General features: G+C 44.2%; 1 protein-coding gene across 1 annotated transcript in view; it reads right to left on the bottom strand.

Annotated features, from left to right (window-relative positions):
• The window catches only part of PPP1R16A (protein phosphatase 1 regulatory subunit 16A), a 114294-nt gene that overhangs the window by 64910 nt on the left and 22721 nt on the right, over positions 1 to 26663 (bottom strand). The window contains exon 2 of the mRNA XM_029592246.1: positions 5064 to 5134. Coding sequence (XP_029448106.1) covers positions 5064 to 5134 — 71 coding nt within the window. The remainder of the gene's footprint in view (positions 1 to 5063; positions 5135 to 26663) is intronic.

Genomic DNA, 26663 nt, shown 5'->3' with positions numbered 1-26663 from the left:
GCAACGATCTACAGTTAAATCAGAAGAACAACAATAACTGATTAACATTAGTCAATTCAGGAAAACAGTGGAAAAGTGGTTAATAAAGAGTGTCACTGGAAGTGGTTAGATAAAAACATTGGATGAAGGATAGACGGTTGGAAACACCTTTAGTGGACAGTTCGGGAGGAAATTCTTTAGCCTCCCTAAGTCCAGGCGCTGGACCGTCGTCTCCGCCACAGCCAAGCAGTTGCCCATCAACTGAGATGGCTAAGGAACCGGTAGGAGCAGCCCAAGGGCACTTAAGCTTGGTTAAACAAGCAGAAGTGCCATGGGCTGATAATGTTTCCGCTCAAGTAAATGAAGTTTTTACTATGCCTCCGACTCTTTTAGAAAGTAGTATTAAGTCAGGGGTTAACCCAGATAATATTACTTTATTAGATTTATGGCAAATGACTTCCAAGCTTGATAAAAATATATCTATGATGAATAATACCTTATCTGTAATAAATGAGAGTTATTTTAGTAGAGCATGCAAAAAAGATTGATAATTGTGAGAGGGAAGAAATTGGTTTGAATACAAAAGTACAATTAATTCAAAATTCAGAAAATGTGTTTATGTGAGACAGCATAACTATGCATAGGGAAATTGAATATGCTGAAAATGTATTAAGATCAAAAAATTTGAGATTAATCAATTTCCCCTTCCCATGGAGATGTTCAAAAAATTCTAAAGAGAGATATTAAGTTATGAGGAGGAAGACATTCCTAGAATATCAAAGATATATTACTTTCTAAAACAAGTTGTGAGAAATGCTGATCAGAAAAATGATAATGTAAATGTAGGATTACCTAATTTGGGTATTACAACTTTTCTAGAAGAATCAGTGGACTTAATAGATAATAGGGCAACAGTATTTGTATCTTTTGTTGCAGAGCAAGATAAGGATATACTATTTAGAAAAATGTTTAGGAAGAGAGATGTTCCTTTTTGTGGACATAAAGTCCAAATTTTCCCTGATGTTGCTCGTCCACTCAGGCGAGAAGGAAATATTTTTTATCTTTGAAAACTCAGGTTGTGGCACTGGGAGCGACTTTCTTAAATTTCCATGCTCCTGTTTGATTTCTTACCAGGGGAAAAAAATTTGGATTTAATGATCCAATACATCTAGAAACATTTCTGAATGATAAAAATCAAGCAAGGAACTTAGAGAGACAGACGATCAATAAAAAATAGACAACTCTGTTCTCCTTCATATATTTGATTTCAATGGAACTCAGATGTGTATGAGTTCTATTGATAAAATATATATAAATGAATATTTATATTTTTCTTGTTAATTTCCCCCAATTATGGATATGTCAACAATGAAGCTTATTTGTATTGGAAAATTGATGTTTTGTTTTTACATTTAGACATTTCTTATTTTCATGATTGTAATCAATGAAGAAAATTAATAAAGTATAAATTAAATTTAAAAAAAAAAAGCAGAATGAAATTACAAACAAAAAACATGCTTTGAAATGTTTGTATGCTAATACCAGAAGTCTAAGAAGTAAGATGGGAGAATTAGAATATATAGCAATGAATGATGACAGTGTTAATTGGCATCTCAGAGACATGGTGGAAAGAGGATAACCAATGGGACAGTGTTATACTGGGGTACAAATTATATCGCAATGACAGAGGAGCATCCGGGAGGCGGTGTGGTGCTTTATGTCCGGGACGGCATAGAGTCCAACAGGATAAACATCCTGCATGACACTAAACGCACAATTGAATCTTTATGGGTAGAAATCCCTTGTGTGTTGCGGAAGAGTATAGTGATAGGAGTATACTACCGTCCACCTGGTGAGGATGGTGATACAGACAGTGAAATGCTAAGAGAAATTAGGGAAGCGAACCAAATTGGTAGTGCGGTAATAATGGGAGATTTCAATTATCCCAATATTTACTGGGTAAATGTATCATCGGGACATGCTAGAGAGATAAAGTTCCTGAATGGAATAAATGACAGTTTTATAGAGCAATTGGTTCAGGAACCGATGAGACAGGGAGCATTTTTAGATCTAATTCTCAGTGGAGCACAGGATTTGGTGAGAGGTAATGGTGGTGGGGCTGTTTGGCAATAGTGATCATAATATAATCAAATTTGAATTAATGACTGGAAGAGGTACATTAAGCAAATCCACGGCTCTAGTGCTAAACTTTCAAAAGGGAAACTTTGATAAAATGAGAAAAATAGTTAGAAAAAAAATGAAAGGGGCAGCCTCAAAGGTAAAAAGTGTGCAAGAGGCATGGACAATGTTAAAAAAAAAAAAAAATACCATCCTAGAAGCACAGTCCAGATGCATTCCACACATTAATAAATGTGGAAAGAAGGCAAAACTATTACCGGCATGGATAAAAGGGAAGGTGAAAGAAGCTATTTTAGCCAAAAGATCTTCATTCAAAAATTGGAAGAAGGATCCAACAGAAGAAAATAGGATAATGCATAAGCTTTGGCAAGTTAAATGTAAGACATTGATAAGACAGGCTAAGAGAATTTGAAAAGAAGTTGGCCATAGAGGCAAAAACTCACAGTAAAAACTTTTTAAAATATATCCGAAGCAGAAAGCCTGTGAGGGAGTCAGTTGGACCGTTAGATGATCGAGGGGTTAAAGGAGCACTTAGAGAAGATAAGGCCATCATGGAAAGATTAAACGATTTCTTTGCTTCAGTGTTTACTGAAGAGGATGTTAGGGAGATACCCGTTCCAGAGAAAGTTTTCATGGGTAATGATTCAGATGGACTGAACCAAATCACGGTGAACCTAGAAGATGTGGTAGGCCTGATTGACAAACTGAAGAGTAGAAAATCACCTGGACCGGATGGCATACACCCCCAGGGGGTTCTGAAGGAACTAAAAAATGAAATTTCAGATCTATTAGTAAAAGATTTGTAACCTTATCATTAAAATCCTCCATTGTTCCTGAAGACTGGAGGGTGGCTAATGTAACCCCCAATATTTAAAAAGGGCCGGAGTAATCAGTTTTTTTCAGGTGCAGGAGCATCATTTCTGGTTCCCGCGTACTGTGACAGCGAGGGGAAGGCTCAGGTCAGCTCTGTTTTGGTAACTTTCTTTTTCCCCCGAGATTTTCTTATAGGTATATGGTTTAATATGAAAGTTTTTATTATGTATATTTTCTAGATAAAAATTCTTTGATAATTTACATTTGATGTTGGATGTGGGACTAAGATCTCTGAAACATCGACGCTAAGGGTAAGCAGTTGGAAATTCATTTACATTCAATGTTCAAATTTATTAATGGGTTTGCATTTCATATTAGTCTTTATTATATACATTTTTTCAGATAAAAAAATCTTTGCGACAATTTACATTTGATTGATGTTGACTGGGGCATTAAGATCTCTAATATAGACGCTGAGGGAAAGCAGTTGGAGATTAATTCAATGTTAAATTTATTAATGGGTTTGGATTCATGCTAGTTTTCTTATTTTATAGAAATTGATTTGGTGTAACAGACCCCCTGATGAAGCTTCGGGCGAAACAAAAAGGCCTTTATCGGGGCATTTCTTGAACAATTGCATTTCAGTACTCAACGCTGTGCTGATGTCAGAGGATCTTTCTCTGGCTTGAACTGGACATTCAGTCGTGCTTGCAGTGGCTATCACTTGCCATACAATTAGCATTACTTTTGTCAACGGTAGAGGATTTTTCCTCATTTTGAACATGACATTGAATAGTGTTTGTTGTGGCCTAGCTTCAGGATAATTATTTAAGTATAACACCTACAGTCATGTCCTGAATAGTGTACAGTATACGTAAATTGAGATTTTTTTTATATATTTTTTTATATTGTGTATGCTATTTTTGTTAAAAAAAGTTTAATTTTGTTCAAATAAATAATTTTAATTGATTGGGATACAAAATGATGCATTAGTGTTCACTTTTTGTAATTAGATATTGTTTAATTCATTGAACACTTTATATATGTTTTTATATTGCCTTTTCTTCTTCTAAAAATATATATATTTGTGATTTATGGTGATAGTTATCACGTAGCAATGATTATAAATGCAAGGTAGGCACCAGCACAGTTCATGAGATTTGAGTGCGCTTCCTGGTCTCGTTCCGGGTGGTCACCGGCTGCGGGGAGAGAGGGGGGAGAGGGAAAATACCTTCACCGTCGCGCTCTAAGTTGCATCCGCTGCCTCTCAGCCTCACCCGATGTCGGGGGCTAGGTCCACGCCGAGGATCAGCCACCGGACCAAGGCTTACCTCCGAGGGATCTCGGAAATCACCTCGGGAATTCTCAACTGGGGGAGGGACCCAACGGGTGTCACCGCAGGAGAGCGGGGCTCGTCTGTAGAGGTAAGATTTCTTCTTGTTTTGGTAAAATTACTCTAACGCTGTGCTAGCGTGCACAGAGTCCCTAACTGCTATGGAGACGGAAAATACTGAAGAGCTGCACTTCCTGCAGGGGTATATGTACTAGGGCTGACGTCAGATTGAAATCTGATCTGTCTCCAACTGCTAGCAGGAGCGCACTACACCCACTGGTCCTGAGTCCATCTGCTACACACTAGGAAATGCTGATTTTTTATTTTTTTTTATCATCAGTTCTTTTTCACTCTTTGGGATTAGAACAGAGGCATACAGAGATAAAATGACATATCCAGGGTCACAAGGAGTCAATAACAGTGCTGGGATTAAGACTGAGGCAGAGAGAGAGAGAGAGATTCACGACTCATCCAGGGTCACACTGAGTGATAATGAATGAGCTGGGATTAGACGTAAATCACAGATAGACCAAACTGACATAAAAAGTGCAGCAGAAGAAAAACTCCCATCTCCAGAGGTCTTGGGGATTGCAATTCAGTGCAGTGTCCACCACTCAATCTCACTGTCACAGCTCCCACCTCTCCCTGGCCTGGGGATGTGAACCTGGTACTTAAGGGAGTCCCAAGCAGCACTGGAAATGGAGGTCCAGGAGGACGAGGCGCGCTAGGAGGAATGACAGGACAGAGATGGTAGCAGGTGCTAGTAGAGGACGGCCCAGAGGAACCCTGGGTATCTGACCTGGTGCAGGGCTGTCAATCCATCTTCATTGTACAGGCTGGGGCTGACTCCACTCTGCAGGAGCTGATGAACTGAGGAAAAAAAAAGGAGAGGACAAAATGTTAGTCTGTGGCCTCTCAAAAACACGAGCCTCAGCGAGAGTGCAGTTCTCAAAGGGGGGGGGGGGGGGGGGGGGGGAGGTGGTAGCACGTCTGTGTGTGTGTACTGAATGCGAGTGCAGGTCTCAGGGGAGGGAAGGTCAGGGCAGCGAGTCTGCGTGTGTACTGAATGCGAGTGCAGTTCTCAGGGGAGGGAAGGTCAGGGCAGCGAGTCTGCATGTGTACTGAATGCGAGTGCAGTTCTCAGGGGAGGGAAGGTCTAGGCAGCGAGTCTGCGTGTGTACTGAATGAGAGTGCAGAGGTCTCAGGGGAGGGGAGGGATGGTCAGGGCAGGTCAGGGCAGCGAGTCTGCGTGTGTACTGAATGCGAGTGCAGGTCTCAGGAGACGTAAGGTCAGGGCAGCGAGTCTGCGTGTGTACTGAATGCGAGTGCAGTTCTCAGGGGAGGTAAGGTCAGGGCAGCGAGTCTGCGTGTGTACTGAATGCGAGTGCAGTTCTCAGGGGAGGGAAGGTCAGGGCAGCGAGTCTGCGTGTGTACTGAATGCGAGTGCAGGTCTCAGGGGAGGGAAGGTCAGGGCAGCGAGTCTGCGTGTGTACTGAATGCGAGTGCAGTTCTCAGGGGAGGGAAGGTCAGGGCATCGAGTCTGCGTGTGTACTGAATGCGAGTGCAGTTCTCAGGGGAGGGAAGGTCAGGGCAGCGAGTCTGCGTGTGTACTGAATGCGAGTGCAGAGGTCTCAGGGGAGGGGAGGGAAGGTCAGGGCAGCGAGTCTGCGTGTGTACTGAATGCGAGTGCAGTTCTCAGGGGAGGGAAGGTCAGGGCATCGAGTCTGCGTGTGTACTGAATGCGAGTGCAGTTCTCAGGGGAGGGAAGGTCAGGGCAGCGAGTCTGCGTGTGTACTGAATGCGAGTGCAGAGGTCTCAGGGGAGGGGAGGGAAGGTCAGGGCAGCGAGTCTGCGTGTGTACTGAATGCGAGTGCAGAGGTATCAGGGGAGGGGAGGGGAGGGAAGGTCAGGGCAGCGAGTCTGCGTGTGTACTGAATGCGAGTGCAGTTCTCAGGAGAGGGAAGGTCAGGGCAGCGAGTCTGCGTGTGTACTGAATGCGAGTGCAGTTCTCAGGGGAGGGAAGGTCAGGGCAGCGAGTCTGCGTGTGTACTGAATGCGAGTGCAGTTCTCAGGAGAGGGAAGGTCAGGGCAGCGAGTCTGCGTGTGTACTGAATGCGAGTGCAGTTCTCAGGGGAGGGAAGGTCAGGGCAGCGAGTCTGCGTGTGTACTGAATGCGAGTGCAGTTCTCAGGAGAGGTAAGGTCAGGGCAGCGAGTCTGCGTGTGTACTGAATGCGAGTGCAGGTCTCAGGAGAGGTAAGGTCAGGGCAGCGAGTCTGCGTGTGTACTGAATGCGAGTGCAGGTCTCAGGAGAGGTAAGGTCAGGGCAGCGAGTCTGCGTGTGTACTGAATGCGAGTGCAGTTCTCAGGGGAGGGAAGGTCAGGGCAGCGAGTCTGCGTGTGTACTGAATGCGAGTGCAGGTCTCAGGAGAGGTAAGGTCAGGGCAGCGAGTCTGCGTGTGTACTGAATGCGAGTGCAGTTCTGAGGGGAGGGAAGGTCAGGGCAGCGAGTCTGCGTGTGTACTGAATGCGAGTGCAGTTCTGAGGGGAGGGAAGGTCAGGGCAGCGAGTCTGCGTGTGTACTGAATGCGAGTGCAGTTCTGAGGGGAGGGAAGGTCAGGGCAGCGAGTCTGCGTGTGTACTGAATGCGAGTGCAGTTCTCAGGAGAGGTAAGGTCAGGGCAGCGAGTCTGTGTGTGTACTGAATGCGAGTGCAGTTCTCAGGGGAGGGAAGGTCAGGGCAGCGAGTCTGCGTGTGTACTGAATGCGAGTGCAGGTCTCAGGAGAGGTAAGGTCAGGGCATCGAGTCTGCGTGTGTACTGAATGCGAGTGCAGTTCTCAGGAGAGGTAAGGTCAGGGCAGCGAGTCTGCGTGTGTACTGAATGCGAGTGCAGTTCTGAGGGGAGGGAAGGTCAGGGCAGCGAGTCTGCGTGTGTACTGAATGCGAGTGCAGTTCTCAGGAGAGGTAAGGTCAGGGCAGCGAGTCTGCGTGTGTACTGAATGCGAGTGCAGTTCTGAGGGGAGGGAAGGTCAGGGCAGCGAGTCTGCGTGTGTACTGAATGCGAGTACAGTTCTCAGGAGAGGTAAGGTCAGGGCAGCGAGTCTGCGTGTGTACTGAATGCGAGTGCAGTTCTCAGGGGAGGGAAGGTCAGGGCAGCGAGTCTGCGTGTGTACTGAATGCGAGTGCAGTTCTCAGGGGAGGGAAGGTCAGGGCAGCGAGTCTGCGTGTGTACTGAATGAGAGTGCAGTTCTCAGGGGAGGGAAGGTCAGGGCAGCGAGTCTGCGTGTGTACTGAATGCGAGTGCAGTTCTCAGGGGAGGGAAGGTCAGGGCAGCGAGTCTGCGTGTGTACTGAATGCGATCCGGAAGGCCATGAAGGTGCACTCGGCAGGAAGGTCCATGAACGGACGCCGCGAGCTCCCTGCTAAACTGCTCCGCCACGCTCGGGGAGGAGAAGAAGGAAAGGCTTTTGGGGTCTCCAGCTCCCCTCTCCTCGCAGGGTGAACTTTCCGGAAAGCTGGCGCAGCGGGGGGTTGTCGCCTGCCTCTTTAGGGCGTCCGCGCGGAGAGGAAAGGGTTAACCACCCCCTCCCTCCTTGACTCCCCCGGCTGCAGGGCAAGCGGGCCCAGATCGGGCCTTCCCCAGCTGCCCGGCACTAGAGTGAAAGGAACATGTTTTAAATGACTTTTGTGCAGAGGGAGATCCAGAGGGGGCGAAGATACAGCTCAAGGCAGCGGGAAGGTGACTGAACACCACACTAACGTCAGGGTCAGGGCAGGCAGTAAATTTGCAGGTTAAAGACGCAGCAAAATAGCTGGTTAAAAAGGCGATAATCTGGGCGCACATTACTGTATCGGAGGGAATAGCTAAATGGATCATTAACATATCATATACATGCGGCGGGCAGAGAAGGATACACGTCCGTTTCAGTAAGCGGTAAGGACGCGTAAAACCGGATACTGAATCGCGGGTTAGCCATACGCGTCCAAAATGGGTTAAAAACAGGGTAATCGCGGCTGCGCTTTACTGTATCGGCCCGTCAGATTGTAAGCCTTCTGGGGATAGGGAAGTACCTTCAGTACCTGAATGTAATCCACTTTGAAATGCTGAAAAAAGTGTGAAAAACGGAATATAAATCTAAAAAGATAAATAAAAGAAAAAAACCCAGCACTACTTTCCAGAAGTACCACAGCACATCCCAAAAGCAGTGAAAAAGAGTACCTGTAGCAGTTAAAACATTTTAAACATTTGTCTGTGGATACCAATTAGCTCTGAAGGCCCATACAGAAGAGACGAACAAACAGCGTAAAAATTTGGAGTATGTCTCCCGAAGTAAAATTTTCTCCAAAATGTTTTGGATGTCCACAAAACAGGATTTTAAGGCTTATCTGAAATAGGTGCATCCAACTCTTGGTTCCAGTGAGTAGCCAACTTCTTCCACTGGATCTTGCCGTTATGTCTTTAATGGCTTTTATCAAGGAGGCACAAGACATCTTTTGTCTGGGACAAACAAACAAACAAACCCCACCCCCCCCCCCCCACACACACACACCCCAATCTAGCTGTTGAGCATTTACTGTTGAAGACCTTTTGAATAAGTCATGTTCGATAAAATGTCTGGCTTGCAAATAAGCATAAAATTCCCTGTGAGAGATCGAAATCTGATCACAGCTCCATGAATGTACAAACAGTGGCAGATTCAGTATGTATAAACTGTCATAAGGTGGATAATCCCTTACTGGCCCATTTAAAAAAAAAAAAAAGCAGATTCTCCAAGCCTGGTAACAACATCGGATGACTCGCAATAGAGAGAAATGGTGAAACTTCCCAATGGATCTGTAGCCGACCACACAGCATCCTCCAATTGAATCGACACGCAACAATGGTTGGGTTACTTTTGACATATTCAGATAACATGTGGTTTACACCATGCCTGTCAAAAGATCTGATCCCATCCTGCCTTCTTATGAAGTGCTAATCAGGCCATTTTATTTCCCCACAAGTTCTATGGGGAGGTGCCCTCAATAAGGAATATTCATTGGCAAGAAACTATGAGGTCTATGTTACGGAATGCTCTGACTGAGGATACTCTGGTTCTTGATGATTACAAGGTGTTTCGTAAAATATTAAAAACCATTTTGTTCAGGAAGCATTTCAGGAGCTAATGTAAAATGAGGGCGCAGAGATGGATCAGCAGTTTATAAGGCTTGAAAATTTAGTCAGAGAGGCATCTATGCAAGCAATGAATGGTTTGTTATTGTAATGATATAGGTTTGTTTACGTTGTTTTATCTGTGTATTTGTTTAGTTTATATTTTATTTGTTTGTATGTGTTTTCTATGTTATTATCTGTTTTACTTGGAATCTTAGCATGATAGAGTCACTATAGGTGGAATACCAATGTTTTAAATAAATAAATAAACCATTACTAAGGGAGACTTGCAGAAATCCATTGCTTATTCTTGGGATAAGCAGCTCGGAATCTTCCTACGCCTTGGGATCCTGCTGGGTTCTTATGGTCTGGATTGGCCACTGCTGGAAACAGGATGCTGGGCTTGATGGACCTTTGGTCTGACCCAGTATGGAAAATCTGTTCACAAGTACTATAGCCTTGCTCTTGAATTACTGCAGTTAAAGGGGCCAAATAAATATTAAAAAGAAGAAGAGGTGCAAATACTTAACTGTTTGCTACACCACAGGACAACAGCTTAGGTTTGGAAAGCAGAGAGCCCCATTCAACCTGTTAGCAAGAAAAGATTTAAGCCATTCCAAGACCTCTCTCACTCAGCCTTTTAAGGAGCAATAAATGGCCCACGGTGTCAAAGGCTGCATCCATGTCAATAATACCCACAGTACCTGAATGCAATCTGCTTTGAAATGCCAAAAAGCGGAATATAAATCTAAATCAAGACACGAGGGCATCCTTTCCACCATCTACTCTCAATCTACTCTCATTGTTCACGGCACCAAGGGCTGATTGGGTGTTATGATCACGCCTAAAATCTGATGGACAAAAATTCAGTACATTAGTTTTAGAGACAATATCTGTTAATCAGTCTCCCATGACCTTTTTAACAACTTTGGCTACAATTGGAAATTCGATATCAGAGGTAATGGCTTGCTACAGTTGACTCTTTAAGAGTCCTTTAAAACTGGCCCAATTTGTGCTTATTTTAACAATGGGGCCATATGACCTTTGATAAGCTAGTTCTCATTATGGAAGTCAAAAACCTGAAGAGGCATATCTAGGACATACGAACTGCCATATTGACTCAGACCGAGGGCCCATCAAGCCCAGCATCCCGTTTCCAACAATGGCCAATCCAGGTCACAAGTCCCTGGCAAGAGCCCAAACATTAAATAGATCCCATGCTACCAATGTCTAGGGGTAGGTAGTGGCTTTCCCCAAATCTACAAGTTAATAACAGTTTATGGACTTCTCCAAACCTATTTTAAACCCAGCTACACTAACTAACTTTATCACATCCTCCGGCATTGAATTCCAGAGCTTAATTGTGCGAAAAATAATTTTCTCCAATTTATTTTAAATCATGGAGTATTCTCTAGTCTTTGTATTTTTTGAAAAAGTAAATTACTAACTCACATTCACTAATACTATTCTACTCATTTTACAGACCTTGATATTATCCCCCTCAACCGTTCCTAAGCTGAACAGCCCTAGCCTCTTTAGTCTTTCCTCACAGGGGAGCCATTCCATCCCCTTTATCATTTTAGTTGCCTCTCTACTTTCTTCAGTGCAACTATATCTTTTTTGAGATGTGGCGACAAGAATTGCAAACAGTACTCAAGGTGTCATCACACCATGAATTGATACATTTTATTTTCCATTCCTTTACTAATAATTCCTAACATTGTTTGCTTTTTTGACCACCGCTGCACACTTAGCTGAAGATTTCAAAGTATTGTCTGCTATGACTCCCAGATCTTTTTCCAAGATAGTAACTCCTAATATGGAATCTAACATTGGGTAATTACAGTGTGGGTTACTATTCCCTGATGTTCATCACTTTGCACTTGTCCATATTAAATTTCATTTGTCATTTGCATGCCCAGTCTCTGTGTCTTGCAAGGTTCTCTTGCAAATTCTCACAATCTGCTTCTGATTTAACAAGTCAGAAAGCACCGGTCCCAGTACAGACCCATGAGGCACTGCACTGTTTACCCTTCTCCACTGAGAAAACTGACCATTCAGTCCTACTATCCATTTGTTATCTCTTAACTAGTTTACAATCCACAACAGGACATTGCTTCCTATCCCATTACTTTTTAATTTTCTCAGGAATCTCTCCCGGGGGACTTTGTCAAATGACTTCCGAAAATCCAAAAACGCTATATCCAATGGCTTGCCATTATTTGTTTATTTAATATATTTTTTTATATACTGCACTCTTTTGTATAATCTGAACTAGTTCACAAAAAGTTATACATAATTTAAAAACATATTGCAACATTAGTCATGCTTATTAACCCCTTCAAAAATGAAGCAGATTTGTAAAGCAAGACTTCCCTTGTGTAAATCCATGCTGGCTATGTCCCATTAAACCAGGTCTTTCTACATGTTCAATGATTTGTCCTGGCACTGAAGTCAGACTCACCAGTCTATAGTTTATCACTCTTGGAGCCCTTTTTAAAGATAGGGTTACACTGGCCACCTTCCAGTCTTTGGGTACAATAGACTATTTTAAAGATAGGTTACAAATTACTAGAAATAGATCTGCAATTTCATTTTTGAGTTCCTTCAGAACTCAAAGGTGTAAGCCATCTGATCCAGGTAATTTACTACATTTTAGTTTGTGAATTTGCCCTATTACATCTTTCAAGGTTCACCATGATTTGTTTCACTTCTTCTGAATAATCACCACTATATACCATTTCCGGCACAGGTATCTCTCCAACATTTTCTTCGGTAAACCCCAAAGCAAAGAATTCATTTAGTCTTTCCACTATGGTCTTGTCTTCCCTAAGTGCCTTCTGTAAACCACTCTCTCTTATAAAAGTCCAACTGACTCCCTCACAGGCTTCCTGTTTCCGATATACTTTAAAATGTTTTAAAAACCTATCCAAAAGTTTCACCTGAACAAAATGAGAAACTAAGGGCACGTTTTGCCTGCTGAAATGTGCAAGAAGTTAAGCTTTTAACGGCTGGTAGGAGTCCTGGTCCTGACGGCTTTCATACAAATTTTTATAATAAATTCTTTTTAGAATTGGCACTCCCATTGGTGGCCATGTTTGAGTACCTGAAAGAACCCCCATCCTTCCCAGACTGACTGATACCACCAGTGTGTTAATTTACAAGAAGGGAAGGGCCCTGGCTCCTATCCTATTGGATCTCAGTCAACTGTAACTATGTATATTAAACATCCTACTGTGGTAATTTTATTTGCATGCTTCATGCTTGTGATTATATTGCGTATTTTTTGTTTACTTTTGTTTCTAGTTTATTGTTTGGTATGAGATGTCTCTACCTTTTTATGAATGTTCTTCTGAAGCCGCCTAGAACATAGGATAGTGCAACATACACAATTTCTAAATAAAAATCATGGCAAAGATTTTACAGCTGAGACTTGAAGGTAATGTGCCCTAGTTGGTTATGGAGGCCCAGACTGGCTTTGTTAAGGGGCAACTTTCCTTGAGCAACACGAGACAGGCTTTTCATTGTTATTTCTTTGGCACAGAAACATAATATTCCAGGCCTTTTAGTGTTACCTGTACGTTGAAAAGGCCTTAGACAGACTGAACTGGTGCTTTTTAATTGCACCTCTTCGGTCCTATAACTTAAGATATGGAATTTAGAGGTTGGATCAGGGCACCGTATTCGCACCCGCAGTGAAGGTGCTCACAAAACGGATCTCTACTGAGCTCCTTTCACATCAGACAGGGGCACAAGGCAGGAGTGGCCCTCCTCTTCCCCTTGTGGTTTGATCCATTGAAATCCCGGCCCAGGAGATTTTCTCAGATACCAGAAATTTCAGGATTTCTGTTGAAACTGTAAATCCCATAAGATTCCCCTGCATGCAGAGACGGCGTGCTAGTATTCCTGACCCAGATGAAGACTTCCGCCCCCAGGCTGTTGCAGGTGCTGGAGGAATATGGTAAAGTGCCTGTGTATAACATTAACCATCCTACAGCAGAGCTGTTCTTCATTGGAGGAATATATATATATATATATATATATATATATATATATATATATATATATATAACTAACCAAAAATTTGGCAATACTATCTCCCCTAGTGCTGAGGCTTATGTACCAACAAACTCCCCAACAAACTGCTGTCAGGGTTAAAAGCACTATTATAATATATAATAAAGCATTTCAAAAAATGTGGTTGTTTTTGAAAATATAAAATTTATTAATAGCTACGACCAAATCACCAATAATGTGTATGAATAAATATATTACAAATCATAAACTATAACATACCTACTAAAATCCTCACCAAACCCCTTAATTTTGACCCTCCATCCTCTTCTAATATAACCCTCAATCTGGCCCTAATCAACTAAATATTCCCTCCTCTCATCGACGTTATAACAGGTCTATGTTAAAGAAATACACCACTTAGTACTTCAACTATCTGAAATCTCGTGTCTTCAATCGCATTCCTTGGTTCACACATTAATCAACTACTAGTGGTGTATATCCTTTAGATGTCTTTACATCCCATCCCGACAAGGTCCTCGTTTCGCCAAGATTGGCTTCTTCCGGGGAAAACTTTAATTATGGTAGAGGGACTTTGGAGCAGCTGTTTGAACTAATTTGAGAAGATAAGGAACCGACACCGGTCTGGTTGAACGCTGTGCTGGTTGAAAGTTTGTTGAGATCGAGGGAGTGGTGACTCCATTTGAATACAGCGTTTTTTCCTTAAATAAGGTGTGGTGATACAATTTTGAAACCGGGCGAGGAGAGTTTATGATCGGAAGCATGTGCGGACGGAGTGAAGAGGCGGCATAGAGGTTCACATTCATATTCGGGAGAATTTACACATAAAACGTAGGAGCCATTGAGCCAGAGTGAATTGGATGTGTATTTTCCTGTATCCACTCCGCTTAGAGTGCAGATATCAGTGATGGAAGTTATTCGTTTCCATTGACGTTTGGTCATAATTAAAGTTTTCCCCTGAAGAAGCCAATCTTGGCGAAACGAGGACCTTGTCGGGATGGGATGTAAAGACATCTAAAGGATATACACCACTAGTAGTTGATTAATGTGTGAACCAAGGAATGCGATTGAAGACACGAGATTTCAGATAGTTGAAGTACTAAGTGGTGTATTTCTTTAACATAGACCTGTTATAACGTCGATGAGAGGAGGGAATATTTAGTTGATTAGGGCCAGATTGAGGGTTATATTAGAAGAGGATGGAGGGTCAAAATTAAGGGGTTTGGTGAGGATTTTAGTAGGTATGTTATAGTTTATGATTTGTAATATATTTATTCATACACATTATTGGTGATTTGGTCGAAGCTATTAATAAATTTTATATTTTCAAAAACAACCACATTTTTTGAAATGCTTTATTATATATTATAATAGTGCTTTTAACCCTGACAGCAGTTTGTTGGGGAGTTTGTTGGTATATATATATATATATATATATATATATATATATATATATATATATATATATATATATATATATATATATATATCTCACATCGCTTAAAGAGGGGCCCAAGTATCTGGGAGTCTGCCAAAACGTTGATCTGATATTTATAAAGCCAATTATGTGCCTGTGTGTGACAAGATCCTAGAGGATAAGCAGCAATGGTCTGGGCTGTTTGTTTCATGGATGTGAAGAACTGGAATCTTGAAGATAAATGTGCTGCTATGCTGGTGTACTCATTCCATCATCTCCCCATAAATCTGCCTATGAAATTATTTGCAAATCTCAATGGGCCTATTTCCAGATTTGTTAGGCAGGGCAGATCTCCCAGATTAAAGCCAAGTACCCTACAGCAAACAAAGAATGGGGGGCATGGCACTTCCTAACCTATTATTAGGCCTCACAGTGGGCATATCTGGTAAAGATTATACACAGCATTGGCGCTCCTCAGAGAGCGGTGCAGCTGAAAGCTTTGATCTTCCACTTCTGTTATTCTTGCCTCCCTCTGCCCCGTAAATTTGATGCGTGTTAAAGGTCCTGTCCGATCATAGTGTACACTTCCCCTGGGCACTCATTTGCTGCTAGCTATTCTGAAAGTCAATCCAAGAATTTCTATAGCCACCTTTCACCCAGAGGCTGATGACTGGTGGATTATAGGATTAAGATTTCTTGGGCAGTTGTGGGATGAGACTGACGACATACTTTTGATGAGAGAGAGAGAGAGATTGAGAATGAGAGAGAGAGAGAGAGATTACTTTGAGGGAAGGGTTTAGGTAGGTCTTTGAAAAGAGCACATTTGTCCATAGCAGAGGGGATATTATGAGTCTGAAGAAAGCCCTGACAAATAGAACAGGTGCTATTGATGGTAGAGGAAGACTGCAAGATTCTTTCACCTTTGTACTGAGCTATTACGTTATCCCATGAGGAGCAGGAATCCATAGCTGTGTTAATGAACTTCTGGAACAAAGATTTAGGGCTGCAATTGACAGAGGGATTAGGTGAAAATTTGCTAATGTATAAACTAGTGAGCAAGACTTCGATACCCATGCTTCTACGTTACATTCTCTCTGCAATCATCCAGCTTGTGCTGGAGAAGTCGTGGGGACAAATATCCATGTTTGGTGGACTTGTGCGTTACGAAAAGAATTCTGGAGAAGGCTTGAATCGAGAACTTCTGATATCCTTGGTCAGTGCATGCATCTCCAGTCAGTGATGTGCCTCTTAGGGATTTGCGCTGATGCCAACTTAAGTAGCTATCAGCACAAACTGTTATCAAAGGAGCATGGGATAAACACCGGATCTCTACAGGCTAAAGGTCGGAAATGAGATAAGCGTGCAGTTGGGCAACTCGCTGGTATGGCAGTTACTACCCTTACCAGAAGACATGGAGATTACCAATATGCTTTGAAGCTTTTAATGCAACTGCAACATTGCTCCCTGCTTAGATGGCATGGGAGAAAGAAATTGGATTCAGACAACAACTGAGGGCCCTGACTGCCATGGCCTAGACCAGTGGTTCTCAACCGGTGTGTCGCCAAGAACATGCAGGTGTGTCACCACACTTCCTGGTCCCCCGCTGACCCAGCTGCTCCCCGGTCCTCCTCCGCCCGGGCTTAAAATGCTGTCAGCCCGGGCGGAACGCGGCAGAACAGCTGGAGTCAGCGGCACCGGCATGGTCTCTTCTTCCCGCCCTCCCCCCCGCGGCCCGGAAGAGGAAGTGGTGAGCAGTGGGTGCGTGCGCGGGAAGAAGAGACCATGCTAGTGTGGTCAGCATCGACCCAAAGAACAGAAGAGAGGCGCGGCCGGAGGAATGAGCAACGCGGCTCAGAGAAAAAAAAGATGAAGAACGTCGACCCCCAAGGCCGATGGGACTCCTTTCTCCGCGCGAGGGGCTGAAAATGAAGGAGGTTAGGGTTGGGAGGAGACTGCTGCTGCCGCTAGTTCCGGGGAGGGAGGGAAGGAGAGAGAGTGAATGAGCAAGCAAGCATGTGTGTTTGAGATCCTGTGTGTGTATGTGTGTGAGTGAGACAGCACGTATGTGAATGATTGAGAGCCAGTATATGTGAAAGAGTATGTCTGTGATTGAGAGCCTGCGTGTGAGAGAGAGAGCATGAATGGAAGTTTGCGATTGAAAACCTGTTTGTGTGAAAGAGTATGTGTGTATGATTGAGATCCTTTGTGTGTGAGAGAGATCATGTGTATGTATGATTAAGAGCCTGTGTGTATATGTAAGAGAGAGCATGTGTGTCTGTGTGTGATTGAGAGCTGGTTTAGGTGAGGGAGCATGTGAGTATGTGATTGAGAGCCTGTGTGTAAATGAGAGAGAGAGAGCATGTGTGTCTGTGTGTGATTGAGAGCTGGTTTAGCTGAGACAGCATGTCGGTATGTGATTGAGAGCCTGTGTGTAAATGAGAGAAAGAAAGAGGGCATGTTTCTAAGCATGTGAAGGAGAGTCTGCGTGTGAGAGAAAAAGACAGCATGTATGTGTGTGATTAAAAGCCTGTGTGTGTAAGCGTGAAAAGACAGATAACATGTGTAAATGTGTAATTAAGAGCCTATAAGTGTGAGAGAAAAAGCATGTGTATATGTGAGCGACTTCGATACCCATGCTTCTACGTTACACTCTCTCTGCAATCATCCAGAATGTGCTGGAGATGTGTGTATAGGTGTGTAATCGAGAGCCAGTGTGAGAGAGAGGAGAAAGCTCCAAGCAAACCACCCCTCCTCCTGCTAATTCAAAACAATCTCAGGAGTCCTGGATATCAAATGTTCCCAGGTATGCAGAGCAAAACATTTTTTGTATTCTTATTATTTTTCATTATTGGGCCTTTGCATCTGCTATTTTGAAATATTATTGGTATCTAGAATTTTTTATGAGTTTTTAATTATTGGATATTCCATTCATCAGCTGTTTTGAAATAATCTGTTCTTTTTGTTAGTATGGTTTTACAGCTGTTGATTTTATATTTCTGGATTTGTTTTATAAGGATGGGTGATGTTTCTTTTTTCCTTTGTTATACTGCATACAGAGACTCTGGCTTGTTGCAGTTTCCAATTCAGTTTTTCTCTGCATGCTTCTAGTTATGCGTCTTGGTCTCTTTATTCTATGTTAGGTGAGGGACAGCACGTGATTCAGGTGAGGTTTTCTGCTGGCGTGTAGTTTCTGTGTAGGTCTCTATAGCAGCCTGACTTGGTCCATTTTCCTAATAGGAGGTGTATTGGTGTCCTAAGGCCTGGTGTAATATTTCAGTGTTGCCTTTTCTTAGGTAAGGTGGTTACTGTTTAAGTGCTGGAAATTGGTGCTGTTTTGGTGTGGGATGTTTACTATTTATGCAATTTCTGTTCAGACAGAATATGTATCTTTTCCTTGTGTCATTTTAAACAATTACTGGACCTTTACTTTTTATTTCCGCCGTGAATTGTAATGAGCAGTGTGTCACACATGTGAGCGTGGCCTGTCAGGTGTGTCACGATGGGGGAAAAAGGTTGAGAACCACTGTACTAGGATACGGATGCGCAGACACAAGGGAAAAAGTCCAAGACTGCTTCTACAGCCAAGTCCTTAAGGAAATGAAGAACGTGTGCAGCGGTTACTGCCCTTAACCAATAAGCCTGGATATACTGTTGATGCAACTTTAACACTGCTCTCTGCTTCAATGGCAGGGGGGGAAAAGGGGGAACTGGATTTAGACAGCAACCAAAACGAGGGCCGCGTCTTTTATGGCCTGGGGAACTAATGAGCATGGGGGGGGTGACCTGCACAGAGCAGCGGTTACTGCCCTTAAAAGAAGGCATGGGGATTAGTACTCACAACCAATTAAGGGTTGATGTTTTGGATAGAACTGTCCAATTCACATTCAAAAACCCCCTTTCTGAATTATTTTCAATAAAATCTTTAAACACTCAATGGGTCACAAACTGTGAATCTTGTCATTCAAAATTCCAATGCTATTCATGCAGGAGGCTGTTGGATCTGTGTATTGACCCAAACTAGCCTCACTGTTTAAATTGGAAAAAAATTTTTAAAAGATGGAGGGCAGGTTTCATATATATGAGTTTAAAACCCCAACCAGGGTGAACTCAAATTTGTACATATAATCATAAACCGGACCTCCTCCATCCAATTTTTTTTAAGAAATGTGCAACCAGTTCAAACACCTATATCCATTTTCTTAGTGTGATTTTTCATTTTTTTCTTTTTAAATATCATGAACAGCTGACTTCATAAAATGATTTTAAAAGTCCCGACTTATCTGGTAATAGCTGACAACCCGACGTGGCCACGTTTCAGGTCCGCGAACAGACCTTTCTTCAGGGGATGTTATCCTGTTTAATGTTCAGTCGGTGTACCGAAAGTCCTCTGTTAGTATTACATTCTTTTTTCAAAAAGACGCCATCACGCGTTCAATGTTGTTGAGACGCTATCAACTAACCCTCTCTGATTTTAAACCGGACACACAGATGATTAAACTGCCAATCACAACGCTCATTGCTGTAGCGTAATGACGTAATTGGTAAATTCATTTAAAGCCCATTACGGTGCTCCATTCATTTAAAACCCACTACGGTGGGAGACCGGTGACGTCACCTGCTAAGATGGCCGCTTAAGACCTCGGCTCCCCTCTCCTCCACCGGTTATCCACCCCCATCGGCGCCTAGCTGGATCGGCGAACTCTGAATTTGGGTGTATCGGGGTCCCTGCACATCATTCATGGCCACTCCACGGAAAAAGCCCGATTTAAATCGCTTCTCCTTTGCGGCGGCGAGCACAGTGGCAGCACTCGAGGAAGCAGGCAAGATGGCGACGATTCCGGAGCCGGAGGGGGAGGCGGAGACGGCGATCGCACCCGCGGATGCGGAGATCCCTAACCGGGGAGAATTTCGCGCCTGGTTTCAAGAATTGCGGGGGGACATGGCCCGCTTCCGTCAGGAGCTTGGAGATATGCTAGAGAGCACAAAAACAGATGTCCGTGAACTGGAAAGGAGAGCGGCCGAAAATGAGCAGGGCCTGCAGGACACGCAAGCAGAGCTGGACTCGGTCCGGGAGGAGCTGGGACAGCTTCGGGATGCTCACGAGGAGCTCCATTCCCATGTTGAAGATCTAGAAAACAGAACCAGGCGAGTAAATCTCAGATTCCGTGGGGTGCCAGAAGGGGACGCCTTTAAAGATTGCACACAAGTGGTGCAGGACATTTGTGCTTATTTGTTGGATCCAGAGGGTATCCAGGAGAAGCCGCGGGAAGTGGTGTTAGAGAGAGCACATAGAGCTTTTGGTAACCCGAGGAACAAGCAGACGAGGGACATAATAGCCTGCTTTCATAGCTTTCTTGTTAAGGAAGCGGTAGCACGAGCAGCGCGAGCCCAGGGTTCTATAACTTGGAAAGACTGTAAAATTGAGGTGTTCCAAGACCTGGCAATTTCCACTATCCGGAAAAGGCGTGAATTTAAGGATGTCATCAACATACTTCGCGCCCAAAATATTAAGTACAGATGGCTTTTCCCATTTGGTCTACTCTTCTCGATAAACGGCGTACAGTCCCGTGTACAGCGAGTGATGGAAGCGGAAGACATACTGCGGGGCGCCGGCTTACCAGCCGTGGGTGCCGAGGGGCCCTCTGCATCTTCTGCAGGGAGTAATAGCGGAAAACACGATCGCCCAAGTTGGAAGAGAGTGGACAATGGGGGAAGAAGATTACGCCGCAGATCCGCAGGCACCTCGGGACTCGAGGAACCAGGATGAGCTAGTCTGGACTGTGACATGGCGGCCTGGTGAGCTGGCGGTAACTGCCAGGGTATGGAGGACATAGACTGAGTTTGAGTTCTGCCGATATTACTGGACCTGTGGTATGCAGTGGATTAACAGGGGGTCTGCTTAAATCACAAGGGACCATGATTTAGCACCCATGATTATCACAGGGGGTTAACTGTTTATGATGTTAAACTTGCTTTTGTGTTTATTGATATGGAGGAGAGGGGATCCTGTTCAGGTCCTGCGGTGACGTTAGGTCTCTACTGGAGGGGATTCACTCTGTACAGAGTGGTTGGAAGTGGGGAAGGGGGGGGGGGGGGGGGGGGGGGGGGGGAACACGGGGAGGAGTAATTGTGGGAGTAGACTAACTCCATGGGGCGAGAGGCGAACAGTTATGAAGGGAAGTTTTGGAGGGCCAAGTCTCGGCGGCTATGCAGTGACTTTATTGTGGCTTTGGCTGCCCTTTAACACAGCACCATGAAGCCTTTAAAAATAGTTTCCATTAATGTCAAGGGTCTGAACACGTATCACAAACGGCAAATGTTTACACGTGATATGGCCCATCACAAGGCGGATATTATTTTCTGCCAGGAAACCCACATTAGAAAACGCTACGAGCGTTTGTTGGTTTCTAAAGGTTACCCACAAGTTTTCCATGCTGCAGCTACTGTTCAGAATAAATACACAGGGGTTGGGATATTGTTTGCTAATATGGTAGTGGCGGATGTTTTTTCTGAGATCCGGGATGTGGAGGGTCGCTATATACTAGTAAAAGCAACTATTAATGAAGAAAAGTATACTTTCCTGAATGTATATGCCCCCAACGTAGATCAAGTTGCGTTTTATACGAAACTATCGGCTGTCATTAGCGACTGGGCCGAAGGGCGCCTCATTGTGGGGGGAGATTTTAATCTCACGAGATACCCTTATCTGGATAACTCCCACAGTGGTGGAGTGGGGGGAAAACTTGCACGGAAAACCCTTAAACATCTTGTGGGAGATCGTGGTCTCCTGGATATTTGGAGGTTGCGCAATCCCACATCCAGGAACTATACATTTTTCTCCCACCCCCATCAATCCTATTCCAGGATTGATTACTTTCTGGTGGATAAGGATTTAGTGGGGAAGGTCCTGGAAGTGGAGGTGGGCACTATAACATGGTCCGACCATGCCCCAGTATGGCTCACTCTACAGACCAAAGACTCCCGGGCTGGCACTAAATTTTGGAGACTGAACGATAGATTGCTTGAAGATAAGGTGTTTGTGGCACAGCTTAAGCAGCACATTAGCGATTATTTGGATATTAATGGGAACGGCGAAGTGTCACCAGGGACTGTCTGGGATAGCTTAAAGGCCTATGTGAGGGGTTTGTGTATAGCCAGAGCGGCATATGTTAAGAAGGAGAGGGACCGGGAGAGACTCTCTCTATTGGAGAGAGTGGCTAGTCTAGAATTGAGGCATAAGCGTACTCTCGACCCTGGTCTATTACAACCCCTATTGGCCGCTCGGCAGGCGCTTCAGGTTTTAGATGGGGATCGGATAGCGTACCAACTTCAGCTGCTGAAACAGCACCATTTTGAATGGGGTAATCGGGCTGGAAGACAGCTTGCCCGTAAATTAAAAGAAAAGACAGCGCAATCCCAAATTACTAAGCTTAAGGGAGATCAGGGGCAATATGTGTATTCTCAGCATGAAATTGGGCAATGTTTCAATCAATTTTACCGAAAACTATACGACTCGGAGCCCCTCTGCTCGGAGGAGGAGATAGACCAATCGTTACAAGCTATCGATCTACCGGTACTATCTCCAGAGCAGTGTTCTGCGCTCAATGAGGAATTGAGGGAAGGGGAGATATCCCTTATTATTAAGGGCCTCAAATTGGGGAAGGCTCCTGGGCTGGACGGGTTCTCTGGAAAGTTTTATAAAGTTTTTAGTGCAGAATTGTTACCTCCGCTAGTGGATATGTATAATGATCTTCGTGGGGGAGGAATAATATCTAAGGAATCCAATACCGCAGGAATCACAGTGCTGGCCAAGCCCGGAAGAGACCACACTCTCTGCGGGTCATACAGGCCAATATCCCTGATAAACATTGACCTGAAAATTTTGGCGAGGGCGCTGGCACTTCGCCTTGGTAGAGTAGCTCCTAGGTTGGTGGCTGGGGACCAGTCGGGATTTATTCCTGGCCGGCTCGCCTCGGACAATGTTCGCAGGGTAGTGGAACTGATGTGGTGGGCACAGTCTAAGGAAATCCCGTCGGTGCTGTTGACGGTGGATGCTGAAAAAGCGTTCGACCGGGTGCATTGGCCGTATTTATTTAAGGTTATGGAAGTTATGGGTATAGGGGAATTCTTTATTAATTGGGTTAGAAAACTTTACAGTGGTCCGCATGCTCGAATCAAAATCAATGGGGCGTACTCAGACCCTTTCGCAGTTAAGAGGGGCACGCGACAGGGTTGCCCACTGTCGCCCTTGTTGTTTGCCCTCTCGTTAGAACCACTGGCCGAGAAAGTAAGACGGCATGCGGGCATACACGGCATATCGGTTCAGGATTTAGATTTCAAGATCTCGCTCTTTGCAGACGATCTGTTATTTACTCTCAGCAAGCCAGAGCTCTCCTTACCAGTCTTATTAGAGGAGATTCGGGAGTTTGGGAGACTGTCAGGCTTTAAGATCAATGCTGACAAGTCTGAGCTGCTAAATGTTTCCATGACAGAGGCTCAGTATGCGTCCGTGGGGAAAGCACTGCCTTTTCGCCAAGCTAAGGACTCTATAAAATACCTGGGGGTTAAACTGGGGGCCCATCTGGAGTCTCTATATCAACTCAATTATGATTCCTTGTGGTCTCAGATACAACAAGACTTGGACAGGTGGGATAGGACTGATCTATCTTGGCTAGGCAGGATAGCGGCCATTAAGATGAACATCCTACCCCGGCTTTGCTATGTCTTTCAGACGTTGCCGGTGGCGGTGCCGGATGGGGCTATCAGGATATGGCAGAGAAAATTGTTCCGCTTTATATGGAAGCATAAACCGCCTAGGGTTTCTAGGACCATTTTATATAGGGACCGAACGAGGGGAGGTCTTAATGTCCCTAATATTGGTTGGTACTATACTGCAATCCTATTGGGTGTGATCGTCAGTTGGCACGCGACGGGCGCACTTAAATCCTGGATTGCAATCGAGCAGGCAGCATCTGGTGACTTTCCACTGGCAACCAGGGTGTGGAGTAAGGATGTCGGGAAAGTCAACGTATCTTCTCTGACGCCGTTCACCCAGGCGGTGTTGCGACTTTGGGCAGTGTGGAGGCCTAGGGTGGCGGGGTCCAAGAGGATTTACCACTTAACCTCCTTTTTGCGCAACACTGGGTTTCCCCCGGGATTGGAAAAAGCTTTCTCAGATAGATGGACCTGCATGGGGCTAACGAAGGCTGGACAAATGTTCCAGGGGTCAGCTGAGTTGGGGTTGGAGGAGATCCAGGAAAAGTACGGGGGAACACGAAGGGATTGGTACGCATACATGCAAGTCACTCACTTTTTACGATCGGAGGGGGCGTCAGGGGAGCTTTCCAGAGGTAAATCCCTATTTGAATCCTTTTGTGATCAGCGCAGTCCTTTATCTAAACCGATATCTAGGATCTACTTACTTCTTAACAGTGCGGATAAAACCAAAGGATCCTATCAATTACAGTGGGAATCCGATTTGGGTCAACAGTTAGAGGACCACGAGTGGGACCGGTGTCATATGCTAGTGGGTAGGAGCTCTGTATCCGCAAACATCAAAGAAAACGGATATAAATTAATGTATCGATGGTATATGTCCCCGGACAAATTGCACCGTATGAACCCCCGAGTCAGTGGTACTTGCTGGAGATTATGCGGCGGTAAGGGGACCTTCTATCACATGTGGTGGGGGTGTCCCAAGATACAAGCTTTTTGGGATATAATTACGGGGTTTGCAACCCAAGTCCTGGGAGTTACGATACGACTGGATCCCAAGGGGTGTCTCCTAAGCCTGGTGAACGGGGATCTCAGCGACAAGCATGCCACGCTGCTAATACAGATATATATCGCTGCTAGAAGTGAAATAGCGTTCAGATGGAAATCTGATGGTGCCCCTACATTGTCGCAGGTCCAGTCACGATTGGGAAGGATCTATCAGATGGGTTACTTAACCGCACTTCGGCAAGATAGGGTGGGTAAATTTCAGGATGTGTGGGCACCTTACTTGACATGGCTACAACAGTAGGCTGGTTGTTGGCTCTACTTGTCTATGGAGATTACTTAAGGGAAATCTGGGGAGGGGGGAGAGGGGGATGGGAATTAGAGGGAGGGGAGCGGGTTAGGGGGGAAAAATTATTGAGAGGCTATTGTCTGCGACTGGGTATGATAATGTAATCTGGCTTCAAAACTGAGACGAGACATTGGTTGTTTATGGTTGTTTTATTGATCACAAATCCAGTTTGTATTTTTACATGTTAATAATCTGGATATCATGTTCTTCTGTCTGATATGCCTTTCATGCATAAATAAAAACTTGCAAAAAAAAAAAAAACCCACTACGGTGCTCCATACAGATCCCGGGGGGTGGAGAATGACAAATACGTCATAACGTATAAGTCTAAATCAATGAAATCCATTCTAGCTCTTCGTTCAAACCCGAAGGTGCCTGTGTCTTAAGCGTAAAAATCCAAAAAGCTTCACGTTTATTTAGTAACCTTTCCCGATCACCACCTCTCAGAGATATTGGCACATGATCAATGACAGTCCATTTTAATGAACTAAATAAATGACCTTGCTGTACACAATGCGTGACTATGGGAGCTGACAATGTAGCTGTATTCAATTTCGACTTATGTTCATTAAGTCTTATTCTTAATTTGCGGGTAGTCCTACCCACATATACACGAGGACATGGGCAAATAATTGCATAAACAACGTGATCAGAATTACAGGTAGTATCAAATTTATGGTAGACACGATAGCCTGTAATCGGTTCTTGCCACATCTGACCATCAATACTGTTGATACAATGAGGACACTGTCCACAACATCTATGTCCTTCAGGTGATTCCTCTGATGACATTAAGCACTGTGCATGTACTAACTTGTCTTTGATGTTAACTCCCCGAGTAGTAACAATCAATGGTATATCCTTGAAAATATCATGGAGAGCCAATATGTGCCAATGACAGCGTATAGAGGTAGAAATGGCACTGGGAGCCACTGAATGTTTGAGTCTATCAGAGTACGGGCCAAATACTCTGATAGACAGAGTCTTTTGCAATATAAGCCCTCCAAACAAGATCCACAGCTTGTTTGTGTACTCAAACATTCAGTGGCTACCAGTGCCATTTCTACCTCTATACGATCCGGGCTGCTGTGAGCAAAAACATTCGGTTTCATTACCCTGTGAGCACTACTTTCCTTTGATGCAAAAAGCCTATCGGTTTTATGCTGACAGCAACCCAATCCTTAGAGGGCACACTGGAACAGCACGCACACGCAAACACACGCAACGCATGCATATTCACTCTCATACATACTATCCATGCTCGTTTTAACACACACGTACACACTCACTCTTTTCATTCACTCCCAAAATCTTACATGCATGCTCACGCAATTCTCTACCTCTTCCCCACATACACTCATCTCAGTACCTGCAAACCCTTAAGAACATAAGAAATTGCCATGCTGGGTCAGACCAAGGGTCCATCAAGCCCAGCATCCTGTTTCCAACAGAGGCCAAAACCAGGCCACAAACACCTGGCAATTACCCAAACACTAAGAAGATGCTACTGATGCAATTAATAGCAAATGGCTATTCCCTAAGTAAACTTGATTAATAGCCGTTAATTGACTTCTCCTCCAAGAACTTATCCAAACCTTTTTTGAACCCAGCTACACTAACTGCACTAACCACATCCTCTGGCAACAAATTCCAGAGCTTAATTGTGCGTTGAGTGAAAAAGAATTTTCTCCGATTAGTCTTAAATGTGCTACTTGCTAACTTCATGGAATG

This window comes from Rhinatrema bivittatum, chromosome 2 (assembly GCF_901001135.1).
Source record: "Rhinatrema bivittatum chromosome 2, aRhiBiv1.1, whole genome shotgun sequence".
Taxonomy (NCBI): domain Eukaryota; kingdom Metazoa; phylum Chordata; class Amphibia; order Gymnophiona; family Rhinatrematidae; genus Rhinatrema; species Rhinatrema bivittatum.
The sequence above is the reverse complement of the archived record's forward strand: the minus strand, read 5'-3'. Positions and strand labels throughout refer to the sequence as shown.